This window comes from Rhizophagus irregularis, chromosome 12, assembly GCF_026210795.1.
Source record: "Rhizophagus irregularis chromosome 12, complete sequence".
Classification (NCBI taxonomy): Eukaryota; Fungi; Glomeromycota; class Glomeromycetes; order Glomerales; family Glomeraceae; genus Rhizophagus; species Rhizophagus irregularis.
Window position 1 is genome coordinate 4012049 of NC_089440.1, and position 13581 is coordinate 4025629.

The 13581-nt window shown below is 25.5% G+C and overlaps 3 protein-coding genes across 3 annotated transcripts; 2 read left to right on the forward strand and 1 right to left on the reverse strand.

Annotated features, from left to right (window-relative positions):
• Positions 1-79: 79 nt before the first annotated feature.
• Positions 80-1967, reverse strand: OCT59_004408 (uncharacterized protein; the record flags this gene model as incomplete). The annotated part of the gene is made up of 7 exons (XM_066148257.1): positions 80-105; positions 177-212; positions 284-313; positions 384-935; positions 1029-1227; positions 1678-1788; positions 1860-1967. The coding sequence occupies 7 exons, from the start codon at positions 1965-1967 to the stop codon at positions 80-82; spliced, it is 1062 nt and encodes a 353-aa protein (XP_065996876.1).
• Positions 1968-5733: 3766 nt separating this feature from the next.
• Positions 5734-7772, forward strand: OCT59_004409 (uncharacterized protein; the record flags this gene model as incomplete). Its single annotated transcript, XM_025323457.2, has 6 exons — positions 5734-5829; positions 5901-6219; positions 6716-7468; positions 7540-7569; positions 7642-7677; positions 7747-7772. 6 exons carry the CDS (start codon positions 5734-5736, stop codon positions 7770-7772), a joined length of 1260 nt encoding a protein of 419 aa, XP_025180714.2.
• A 3409-nt stretch (positions 7773-11181) lies between these two features.
• On the forward strand, positions 11182-13042 carry OCT59_004410 (uncharacterized protein; the record flags this gene model as incomplete). The annotated part of the gene is made up of 6 exons (XM_066148258.1): positions 11182-11280; positions 11358-11828; positions 11916-12678; positions 12813-12842; positions 12909-12944; positions 13011-13042. The coding sequence occupies 6 exons, from the start codon at positions 11182-11184 to the stop codon at positions 13040-13042; spliced, it is 1431 nt and encodes a 476-aa protein (XP_065996877.1).
• Positions 13043-13581: the final 539 nt, after the last annotated feature.

Genomic DNA, 13581 nt, shown 5'->3' on the forward strand with positions numbered 1-13581 from the left:
CTATTTTGGCTGGCATTACGTAATTTTGCCTGGAGGCGATGCATCGCTATGGGCGATAAATAAATTTATTCCTTAAAATTTATTCATCATCGTCTTGATTGAGATCTATTTTTTTAAAAAAAATAATAATTAAATTAAATTAATAATTTCATATATTTAAAAAAACAATGTCTTACCTAATTCATTTAATTCACAATCCAAACATTCAGAAACTATTAATAAAATGAAAATAAATATTATTGTAAAATCACAATAATCTTTAATTATGCAAATATAAACTTACTTGGATTTGCTGATGACGGTGAAATAGTTTCTATTAAAAAAAATAAAAAAATCAATAAATTATATTTTCACATTAATTTTTTAAACGTCGGTATATTTACCTTGAAATGAAGATAAATAATCGGTTGAATTAACTGGTTCTGGAAGATTTTCAAAATTTAAAAGTCTGCTAGTATAAATTGCTTGTGGGTGTGTTTGAGGATTTTTAGATTTATTTTCATTTGTTCTGTTTTTTAATTTATTCTTTTTAATTTTTTCACATTCTTTTATTTGATAACTAATTTCACTGTTTTCATCTTCCTTTTCTTTATCATATTTAAAGATTATTTGACGTAATTCTTTAGCAGTTGGTCTATTTTCTGCCTTAGCATCCCAACATTTAATAATCAAATCTGCAATTAATTTCGGTGTATCTTCAGAAATTTTTGGTCTAAATCCTTTGCATATATTAACAGCCAAATTATTATCATGAGAAATATCATTATAAGTAATTTCTTCTGACATAAATTCATTCATTATTATTCCAAATGAGTAAATATCTGCTGCTTTCGTATATTGATATCCATGTAAAACTTCCGGTGCCATATAAGATAATACTCCATAAATTCCTTTTTTAACTGATTGCTCTTCATTATTTACTGGTTGACACATTCCTAAATCACTAATTGATAGTATATCATAATTATTATCATGTAATATATTGCCCGAATGAAAATCTTTATGAATATTTCCTGCATCATGAATACCTGAAAGTCCATCTATAATACAAAATAAACAACTAATTTTGGTTTTATAATCTAAACCTTTCACTAAAGTATTTCTCAAATTTCCTCCTTCATAATAATCTAAAACCATCATATAATCTTTAGTATCTGGATCTTGAGTTATTCCAAAACACATAACAGTATTAGTAGCATGAAAATGACCTGAAATATAATATTTAATCTAAAATTATTAAAAGAGAAATTTTGTTAATAAATTATGTATTAAAATACAAATATTAATAAGTAAGATTTATTTTATTACCTCATCTAAAAAATCATTACTTATATTATTAGATGAATTATTTAAACTTTTTAATGCAACTTTTCTTGAAATTCGTTCCCATTCTTGATTTTCAATATCCCAATTCCAAATACTTCCTTCGGGCCAGTCAGCCGAATAAATTTTACTAAAACCACCTCTGGTAAGATAGGTAACATTTTCAAATTTTTCAAAAGGTATCCATTCAAGACATTTTGAAGCAAAAAAAGTATTAAGCTGTGATTGCTGTATCAATTCATCAATATTTTTATTTCCACTAGTCCAATTTTTAAAATTATCCTTAAATCTTTTAGCATTACAAGGTTGACACCAAAGATATCCTGTGCCTGGTTCATTACATTCTCCACATACTCCGTATACTTCTTTTCTTTTTTCTAAATCCATAATATTTACTTTTTTAAAAGAGGAAATAGTTTCATCTGATTCAGTAGTTGAATCAGTTGAAAAAATTGTAGCGTGGATCTATCAAAATGAAAGATTAAAAAATTTTAATAAATATCTATATTGTTTATTATATATTATAATATTTTTACCTGATATTCACAATTATCATCATATTTCCATAAATTTTTAGCATTAATTTTAGAATTATTTCTTATTGTAATCTCAGTTGTATCTAAATTTTGGTTTGAAATATCCATTTTATTAATATTTTCTAAGTAAAAATATAACACTTATAATTTAGCGAATATACTCAAATGAAAAAAAATTATTTTTTTAAAAAAAGTAATTCGAATTAAAAAAAAAAAATTGGATGTTACAGTCGTTACATTGAATCTTATTCGTTATTAAATGCAAATCTTCCCTAATTGATATTACATAATTTAGATTTTTGTGTTAATGTTATGACCTCATGATTAAGGGTTTCTTTTTTTTGGTCATTTAAATAAGATTCGGATTTTAAAAGTCTCTGAAAAAAAAAAAAATTTGTTTCTCTGGTTTATTTTAATTTCCTTTTATAATAATACATGTTAAATGATAAAATTTTCCTTTTTTAGGTAGAACTTATATCCTGATAAAATTAACTTTTTTTACTTTATTGATAAAAAAAATATTTAATACTGTAATATACCTTAATCTTTTGATACTGTAAACAGTAATAACTAAAAAATTTATTTCAGCGGTTTTCAAAATTATACTCAATTCTAACTTAATAAAAAAAAATTTTTAAAAAAGTAATTTCATTTTTTTTATAGTACATCACAAGACTTGATTGATAGATCAAAGAAAAGTAAAATTTAAAACATCATCTATTTCACATTTTTTTTTTTCAACCTAAAAATATTTTTTTTTATTTTTGGGTCTGTTAACTCAGTAGCTTCATTTAATTCTTTTAAAAAAAGCTAAATCAAAACTGCGCCATATGTAGTGCTTCGATCCGTAGCGGTTTTATCCAGATTTTCATCCGGATTGAATTTCATTAAATTTCGCTGGCACTATGAGTTTGGCCAGAATTAGTATAAATTTTTGGGATAAGAATACTTTAATGTTGGTTTAAATTATAGTCTGTTTAAATCTGAAATTCAGCCATAATCTTCACATGAAAATATTCAAGTTTTCATCCGGATCGAAGCACTAGCCATATGTACATCAGATGCACTTTTGGCGTAGTTTTTAGGCTTGTAATATTTTTTTTAAAAAAAATTATTAGTGATATTGCATTATGCATGAAGTAATATCTGAATTATTTCCATGTTATGATATAAGCAATGATAAAAGTTTAAAATAAACGATCCATCCTGCAAAATTGATCGGATGAATTTAAAATAAATATATATCAGTATAAAATTAATATTCAATTGATGCAAATAAAAAATAAGTATACTATTATAATAAGTTCACCTCACTGTTAATTCTCACTTGTTATCGTTCATAATAATCGTTAGTTTTTCTTGTTGAGGAAGATTATCAATCTACCTGTATAAATAGCTCCCGAACGTGCTTATGATAAGCCAAAACTATACACAGAAAGTAATTTATTCAGCTCTATTTATTGATTCATTTTAATATTAAACCTTGGTCTAAATCCTAGATGAATTTTAAATTTTTGAATATATATATATATACTGTATATATAGGTCTTTTTCAAATTTCTTTTTTCCATTTTGACATTTTTACAAACAATTGTAAATGATTGAAAATATAATGACATTATATATATAATACGTAATAATTAAGTAATAAAGTAACATTAATTCCATTCAAAATCTTCATTAATATTTACTCTATTATAATCAACGATATATTTTTTAATTATTCCCTTTGCTTTATATTCTTTGGCTAAAACTTCTAATTGTTGATTTATTTTATCGTTAAAATTATTTTTGTTATATAATTTCAATAACATAGGATTTCTATCTTTCCAATTGTTAATAAATATTTTTACATGATCCAAATTAATCTTATAATTAATAAATTCAAACTTAAACAAATTAATTGGTGAAAATTTAATAATTTATCCAAAGTGGTTTGGTCAAACCAACTGTAAAGAGTATTACCAGATAAAATTGAAAGCTACAGTAGTTAATAAAATTTCCAATTCTGAGATAAATAATCCAATCTTGTATGATAATTTGGACAATTTTGACATATTGTTTGTATAATTTTTTTAATTCCATCATCATGATCATAATCATCATAAACTAAACTAATTTCAGAAAGGTTACCATTTGTGTTTTCGATTACTATATTTGTCACTATATTAGGTGAAACTAGTCGGACTTTTAAAATTTTTAAATGAGTAATGATAAATTTAAAATTTCTTCCCCAAAATACGTTAAAAACAATTTCTAACCTTAATAAATTTACAAAATATGAAAGAAATCTCTTAAGTCTCATAGTAAGCATACAATTGTATCTGCATGTTTAATCAATTGATCCTTCAATACAACTTGTAAATTGTCTATGATGATTAATTAATGATTCCAATAAGTAGTCTTAATTTCTTAATTGATTTACATATCTAGAAAATATTACCATTAATATAATTATTACAATGAATGGATTCAAGATTTGAAAAGCAACATTCAAATCCTGAAATATTATGAAATATTTTTAAAATACTAAGATGAATAAAGTTAGTATTTTTATTTATGAATAACTTTAATATCTCGTTCTTATAATAGGTACGTTGGACGTTTCAATCCTACTATCATAAATCATATCTTCTATAAATAGTAAATTTCCAAAAATTAATATAATTAAGTAAAGGACGTGTATATCTATCTGTATAAATAAAATTAGTATTATTTATTTCATGGGGAGTTTGGAATAATAGGGTTTTTTTCCCTTCGGGAAAAAAACCCTAATGTTCCCCTTCCCATGAAATAAACGGGTAATCCCCTGGAGCGTGTCACTCATTAAATATTAACTATTTTAACTATTTTAAACTAAAATTAGTAATTTCCCGGCTATCTATACGAGGCCGGGAAATAACTAAACAAAGATTCCCGGTCATTTATAAACTCAGCTAATCATTCGCAATTTGTATGAAGGTGATCATGAGTGACACTTAGTGCGACAAGGGATTATTGTTAATATCATTAATTCCTTGATTCTTCAAAATATCTCTCTATTCTTCTGATAAATGTAAAAGTATTATATTAAATAATATTTTTTTTGATTTATCGGAATCAAGGTTATAATAACGTAATCCTTTCTTATTAAAATTATAATGAAGATTAGGATTTCTCCATAAAATTGGTACAGCCGTTACATACCAAATTCTGTTAATGAGAAGACATGAATGGAGAGATTTTTTATCTTCTTTTAATTTTTCAAATATTTGAGAAAGACGTCTTCGTTAAGCGACATTTTTTTTTCCCGGGAAAAAAAAATTTCTTTTTTTTATATGTTTGGGTAATTCCTGCCGGGTGATCGTCTTTTCCTACTAAACCTAGATTAAGGTTTATATGGAGTTGTAGCTATATAGGAGTTAATTTATTAATAAAAATAATATGTAGGTTAAGCAAAACAGGTGCTTATAAGGAGGTGTTCTTATATAGAGGGTGATTATATGGAGGTCTAACTTTATCAAGTTCCATCTAAAAAAGGAAATTATAAACATTTACATATTTACATATGTTCACTTGTATTTTTCATATGAAAGGAAAATTAAATAAATTAACGAATTTTTTTTTTTCTGAAACTTAATTTTATTCAATGGAACCAAAAAAAGAAACCTTTAGTCATGAGGGCATAAAAATTATGGTTCAAGGTTCATTATGTAACAATTAGGGAAGATTTACATTCATTATTCAAAGTAACGCCCAATTTTTTTTTTTTTTTTTTTGCAGTTATAATTACTTTTTTTTTATAAGATATTTTTTTAATTAACATGAAATAATTCACAATTAAATAAATTCGATAAATACTATAGTAAATAATTAGAAAAATATTACTAATAAAATGGATGATTCAAACCAAAATTTAGATACAACTGAGATTAGTTCTAAAACTCATGTTAAAAATTTATGGAAAGAAGCTAATAATAATGATTATCAGGTAAAAATATTATATTATAATAAACATTTAAATTTATATTAAAACATTTTTTTAATCATTTATTTTAATAGGAACACGCTACAATTTTTTCAGATGATTCAACACAAATTATCAATTCTGCGTCTTTGAATGTAGACTCCACCGATACATTTATGCAGGCTTTAGACAACAAGATTAAAAGTGACAAGGATGATGAGATCGTCAAGAGCTGGCTATTTGAACAACTTGAAACTACGATTAATGATAGCAGCGAAAAAGCCTTGTATCAATACTTATATGACACAATTACTGAATCAGATGAACCTAGTTTCACTCTTAAAAAAGTAAATATTATGGATTTAGAAAAAAGAAAAAAAGTATACGGAATATGTGGAGAATGTAACGAACCAGGTACAGGATGGCGTTGGTGTCAACCTTGTAATGCCAAAAGATTTACGGATAATTTTAAAAATTGGACTAGTGAAAATAAAAATATTGATGAATTAATACAACAATCACAAATTAATTCTTTTCATTTTACGAAATGTCTTGAATGGATACCTTTTGAAAAATTTGAAAATGTTACTTATCTTACCAGGGGTGGTTTCGGTAAAATTTATTCGGCTGATTGGCCTGAAGGACATATTAATTATTGGGATATTGAAAATCAAATATGGAAACTATGTCCAAATGTAAAAGTTGCATTAAAAAGTTTGGACGATTCATCTAATATGAATAATGACTTTTTAAATGAGGTAATTATTTAAATATTGCTTTAAAGTTAATATTCGTGTTTTAATACATATTTATAAACAAAATTTCTCTTTTTAATATTGTTAGATTAAATATTATATTTCGGGTCATTTTTATTGTATTCAAACTGTTATATGTTATGGTATAACTAAAGATCCAGATACTAAAGATTATATGATGGTTTTACCATATTATGGAAGTGGAAGTTTGAGAAATAATTTAACGAATGATTTAGGATATGAAAATAAAATTCAATATTTGTATTGGATTATAGATGGACTTTCAACTATTCATAATGCTGGAAAAGTTCATAAAGATTTTCATTCAGGAAATGTATTAATTGAAAAAGGAATCCCAATAATTAGTGATTTAGGAATGTGTCAACCAGTAGATGATAATGAGCGAAAAGGAGTTTTTGGGGTAATACCTTATATGGCGCCAGAAGTTTTACGCGGATATAAATATACAAAAGCGGCAGATATTTACTCATTTGGAATAATGATGAATGAACTTATGTCAGAAGAAATTCCTCATAATGATATTCCTCATGATCATTTTTTGGTTGTTAAAATATGTAAAGGGTTTAGGCCAAAAATTTCTGAAAATACACCAAAATTAATTGTAGATTTGATTATTAAATGTTGGGATGCTAAAGCAGAAAATAGACCAACTGCTAAAGAATTGTGTCAAATATTAAGAGAGTATGTAGGTAAAATTACTGGAAAATTTGGCGAAATTTATTCTCAAATAAAAGAATGTGAAGAAATTAAAGAGAATAAATTAAAAAGCAAAACAATTGAAAATAAATCTGAAAATCTTCAAACACACCCACAAGCAATTTATACTAGCAGACTTTTAAATTTTGACAATCTTCCAGAACCGGTAAATTCAACCGATTCTTTATCAGGTAAATTTATGTTTAAAAAAAATATAATTTATTGATTTATTTATTTATTTATTATTTATTTTTGTTTATAGAAACTATTTCATCAACACCAGCAAATCCAAGTAAGTATATATTTTCCTTATTAAAATAATTGCGATTATTATATTAATATTTATTTTGTATTTTATCTATAGTTTCTGAATGCTTTGATTGTGAATTAGATGAATCAGGTGAGACATTTGAATTTAAATATATGAAATTATGTTAATATAATTGATCATTATTTTATTTGTAAATAGATCTCAATCAAGATAATGATGAATGAACCTTATTAGTATATTTGTTTTCAAAATTTTAGTAGTTTCTTTTTTATTATACAGTTTATTACTTCATTTTTTTTCTGTAAATTTTTGATTTCAGCAGTACTTTTATTACATTATTATAACATGTTTTCAATAAAATATAGAATTTTTTATAAACAATCTCATTTTTTTTACATCACAAGACTTTATGGCACCTGCATTCTGTGCAGGTGCGCAGGAAAAAAAAAACCTTAAAATATAGTGTGTTAAGAAAAAAGTTGCGCGATGTAACGTAAAATTGATTAAATAAAAAAATGGTGGAATAATGGATATATTTATAAAATAAATATTATAACACATGTTATTTACTTTCTATTTAATATATTTAAAAAAAAAAATTTATTATACATTTGTTAATTTTCTTTTAATAAACTTAATTCGTAAGTCGTGAGTCGTGACCCACGAGTCAGCTGCAAAGGATCTGCAGAAAATGAGAATCGGCCATTCTGGCGTGGCGTCAAATAAAAGTAAAAATCATGAGAGAAATTTTGAAATTTTGGGATAAATATTATGTATTAAAATATGTCAGAGTTACATGAAGAGCATTACTTAAGGAATGAAACCGGGTATCAGAAAAAGATTACTAATGATCGACATAATTTGCTAGTTTGACTTACGGATCACGAATTAAAAAGTCTAATTAATATTAACAAGTTATCACTTCGATACACATAAATTACGTGTGCATTCCATTCTGGAAATTAATTGCACTGTTCAGATTAATCTAGCATTTTATTATAAAAACATTAATTATTTCGCTAATACAATACTAATTCATAAATTACATAAACTTTAAAAATACATATATGTAATACAATATTATTTCCAATCAATTCTAACTATTCCAATTTAACTATCAGCACTATTAAACGTCCTGTATTTCTGTATTCAATTCATTTAGCAATACAGTTAACCCTCTTCGTCCGAAGGGTGACTTTCTGTCTTATATAAACGTGATTTGACAGCTTTCCTTGGAAGATAGAAAAAAGCTGCTAACAATGTTCCATTGTGTGTGTTTGTTTCTTTATTAAATAACCTTTTGAGTTTCATTCCGTCTTAGTAAACATGTAACCTCAAGTATGCCAACAATTGAAGCACACTTGCAATGTCTGTTTCACGATTTTCAGTGTGAAGCTTAAAATTAGCATTTTTAGTCTTATAAGCGATTAAGTGATTAAAGATCTATTTGCTTCATTATAGATCGCTTACATTGAGCTTAGACAGATGGTTGTTCCGTTCACTAATCCATATGTAAACATATCGAATTCACTTCATCCTCCGTTAGATTATTTGCAACTGCAAGTATTCGGTTGTATTCAAATGCAGTTTCATATATTTTGAGTCCAATCTGCTTCAAATTCGGTTATAAGAAAGGGAAATTGTTGATTGGCTATTGAAGATAACAGCGACAAAGTCGGACTTAGCTGATCCTCTTCCACAGTTACCGAGGATTTTGTGATAGTATTCCCAATTTACATCAATAATTTCTGATCTGATGAGGAATGCGTCCGAAAATATCTTTGCCCACATTTGGGCTTTGATATGATTCTCTGATGATTTGCTCCCTGGGCCTCGGTAAGGAGTTGATGAGTAGTAAAGAACAGATGTAATCGCAGTCAATGATTTTGCTACATCAATGATGAAGTGTTGTTTTGTATGAAATCCAAAAATTTTTGCTAACAATTGTTGTGACCCAGAATTCACGTCATCTACGATTTCTTTTGTTATTTTTTGTGCAGCAGTGAAAGGAAACGTTTTTTATATGAAAAGTTCTATATAAAATTTACATACACTATTTTATATAATTTTAAGGACCCAACATGGATTTTATGTAAATGTGTAAATTATGTCTATGTGATTTTTATTTAAAATTCAATAAATATTATAATATTATAAATTGTAAATTCAGTTTACTTTAGAAAATGTATTTATACAATATAAAATTTTTATATTTAAGAATAAAAATAAATAAGAACGTTTTTTATTTAATTATCAAAAAAAAATGTTGCGAAACGTTTCTTTTTATTAAATTTTCTATTAAAAAACGTTGCGAAACTTTTTTTTATTTAAAAATCATTCTCGCACCGTTTTTTTAATAGTAAATTTTCAAAAAAAAATGTTGCCGAAACTTTTTTTCATATGAGATGGGTTATTAGTTGTTGGGAAAACTAAAACTATCACAAGAAATAAATTTAATTTTACATTATAATTTACGTATTTGCGTTGATTTTCTCAATAATCTAATAAACAAAATAGCATCAAAATTAAATATGACTCAAATTAGAATATTGGTTATTAAGAAATTCAATGTATATGGATAGCTTACGTATTTAAAATAAAGATAAACATTTTTTAAGTATTTTAAAGAATATATTCATATCATTTTTTGAAAAAAAAATAATACCTAGTATAAATCAACATCAAAATTTTAATATTTAAAAAAAGTATATTATGTACTTTTTATAAATAAAATTTCAACCTCCTAGCATTCATAATTATTGAGATATTTAGGTTTTTTATCTGCGCAATTTTTTCTTAACACACTGTATACTGTATATACCGTATTTAACGTTGTACTTTTTAATAAATTTAAAATAAGCCAATAAAAAAGGAATTTTTAATGTTTATAATGATTTTATCACTTTACAATTCATTAAATATTTCCCATTGAAAGCAAAGAAACTAAAGTTCCACTACCACAAAAACAACTAAGATTGTCCACCATTAATTCTTTGGCACTTTTGGCATATCTTTTACCGAAAATTTTGTAGTATTGAGTAGTAATTTTGTAAAATAATTACCGTGGAACCGGTAAAACTCGGGGAGTTTTAATAAAATATCAGTATTAAAGAATTTGTACATACAAAGGTGTAAACATGTAACATTTTATGGTAGTTTCATTTATAGTTATATTTAGAAAAGATCATTTCTGTGATGCTTTTTTTGTGTGAAACATGTTTTTTAATATCTAATATTCGTTTATTTTTTTCTAACAATTAAAGATATTGATTAATCGTTAAATTTATCAAGTTTCATCTAACTGCTAAGATTACTTTATTAATATTTTAAAACGGAGAAAAATCCGAATCTTACCAAAAAAAGAAATCTTTAGTCATGAGGTCATAACAATTAATACCAAAAATTCTAAATTAAGTAAATTAAGTAAATTAAGATATTAAAGGTACATTATATACTGTATGTAATATCAATTAGGGAAGATTTGCATCCAATGACGAGAAGCGTCCAATTTTTTTTTTCTTGGCAGTTGTAATATAAAAATATATATGTATAATTCGAATTACTTTTTTTAAAATTATTTTATTATTAATATTATTAAAAAATTTACAATTGGTGATATTATTACTTAACGAAATGAATACTTCAAAACAAAATTCAGATACAACTGAGACTACAATAACTAAAACTGGTGTTAAAAATTTATGGAAAGAATGTGAAGATGGTGAATATCAGGTAAAAATATTATAATATAATATACAATATAAGTATCTATTGAATTTTTTTTAATCATTCATTTTTCATTTTGATAGTTACATACTACAATATTTTCAACTACTGAATCAGATGAACCTAGTTTCGCTCTTAAAAGAGTAAATATTAAGGATTTAGATAAAAGAAAAGAAGTTTATGGGATATGTGGAGAATGTAATGAACCAGGTACAGGATCACATTGGTGTCGACCTTGTAATGCTAAAAGATTTAAAGAAAATTTTAAAAATTGGACTAGTGGAAATAAAAATATTGATGAATTGATACAACAATCACAACTTAATGCTTTGCATCCTTCAAAACGTCTTGAATGGATACCTTTTGAAAAATTTGAAAATGTTACTTATCTTACCAGAGGTGGTTTTAGTAAAATTTATTCGGCTGACTGGCCCGAAGGAAATATTGAATATTGGGATATAGAAAATCAAAAATGGGTCTATGAATCAAGTATAAAAGTTGCATTAAAAAGTTTAGAGAATTCATCTAATATAAGTAATGATTTTTTAAATGAGGTAATTAAAATAAAATATTGCTTTAATTTACATAATACATATATATTTTTTAATAACTGAATTTCTCTTCTAAATAATCTATATTAGATTAGATATTATATTTCAGATCATTTTTCTTGTTTTAATACCGTCGTATGTTATGGAATAACTCAAAATCCAGATACCCAAAATTATATGATGGTTTTACAATATTATGAGAGTGGAAATTTGAGAAATTATTTAAAGAATGATTTAGAATATGAGTATAAAATTCAATATTTATATTGGATTATAGACGGACTTTTAGCTATTCATGATGCTGGAAAAGTTCATAAAGATTTTCATTCGGGCAATATATTATTTTATAATGAAAATGTCCTAGCAATTAGTGATTTAGGAATGTGTCAACCAGTAGATGATAATGAGCAAAAAGGAGTTTTTGGGGTAATACCTTATATGGCGCCAGAAGTTTTACGCGGATATCAATATACAAAAGCGGCAGATATTTACTCATTTGGCATAATGATGAATGAACTTATGTCAGAAGACATTCCTCATAATGATATTCCTCATGATCATCTTTTGGTTGTTAAAATATGTAAAGGGCTTAGACCGAAAATTTCTGAAGATACACCAAAATTAATTGCAGATTTGATTATTAAATGTTGGAATGCCAAAGCAGAAAATAGACCAACCGCTAAAGAATTACGTCAAATATTGTTTAAATATTTAGATAACATTGATGTCGAAAGTAGCGAAATTTATTGTCAAATAGAAGAATGTGAAAAAATTAAAGAGAATAAATTAAAAAACAGAACAAATGAAAATCAATCTAAAAATCTTCAAACACACCCACGAGCAGTTTATACCAGTAGACTTGTAAATTTTGAAAATCTTCCAGAACCAGTAAATTCAACTGATTAATTTATCTTCATTTCAAGGTAAATTTACGTTTAAAAAATTAATATAAATGTACAATTTATTGATTTATTTTATTTTTAATAGAAACTATTTCATCATCATCAGTAAATCCAAGTAAGTATATATTGTATTATTAAAATAATTGCGATTGTTATATATCAATATTTATTTATTCTATAGTTTCTGAATGCTTGGATTGCGAATTAAATGAATTAGGTAAGATATTTAAGTTTAAATATATGAAATTGATTTAATTTAATTATAATTTTTATTTTTAAATAGATCTCAATCAAGACGATGATAATGATGAATGATTTTATTCTTTTTTATTATACAGTATATTACTTTTTTGATTTACGGTACTTTATTATTATATTACATGAAAATTTTAAAAAAAATTTCATTTCTTATTATATAGTAGTATAACGAGTAGGGATGGCAATGGTTACGGTCATAACCGGTCATGACCGGTTAATAACCGTGACCGATATCGGTCGGTCAAAGGCTCTGACCGACCGGTTAACCGACCGGTTTTGACCGACCGTTTGACTGACCGTTTAACCGACCGTTTAACTGATCGTTAACCGACCATTTAACCAACCCTATTCATTTAACACTTTTTTTATGAGCTGAATCAATAAAAAAAGTTGTATAATGCTTTTGTTAGCGGATTTAATCAAAAAAAAAAAAACTTTTTAACGTTTTTTCTTAATTAAATTCACTAAAAAAACGGTCAAACGGTCGGTTAAACGGTCAGAAAAACGGTCAGCAAAAACGGTCGGTCGGTCAAAGACCCATAACCGGTTATGATCGACCGATAACCGACCGTGACTGACCGTTGCCATCCCTAATA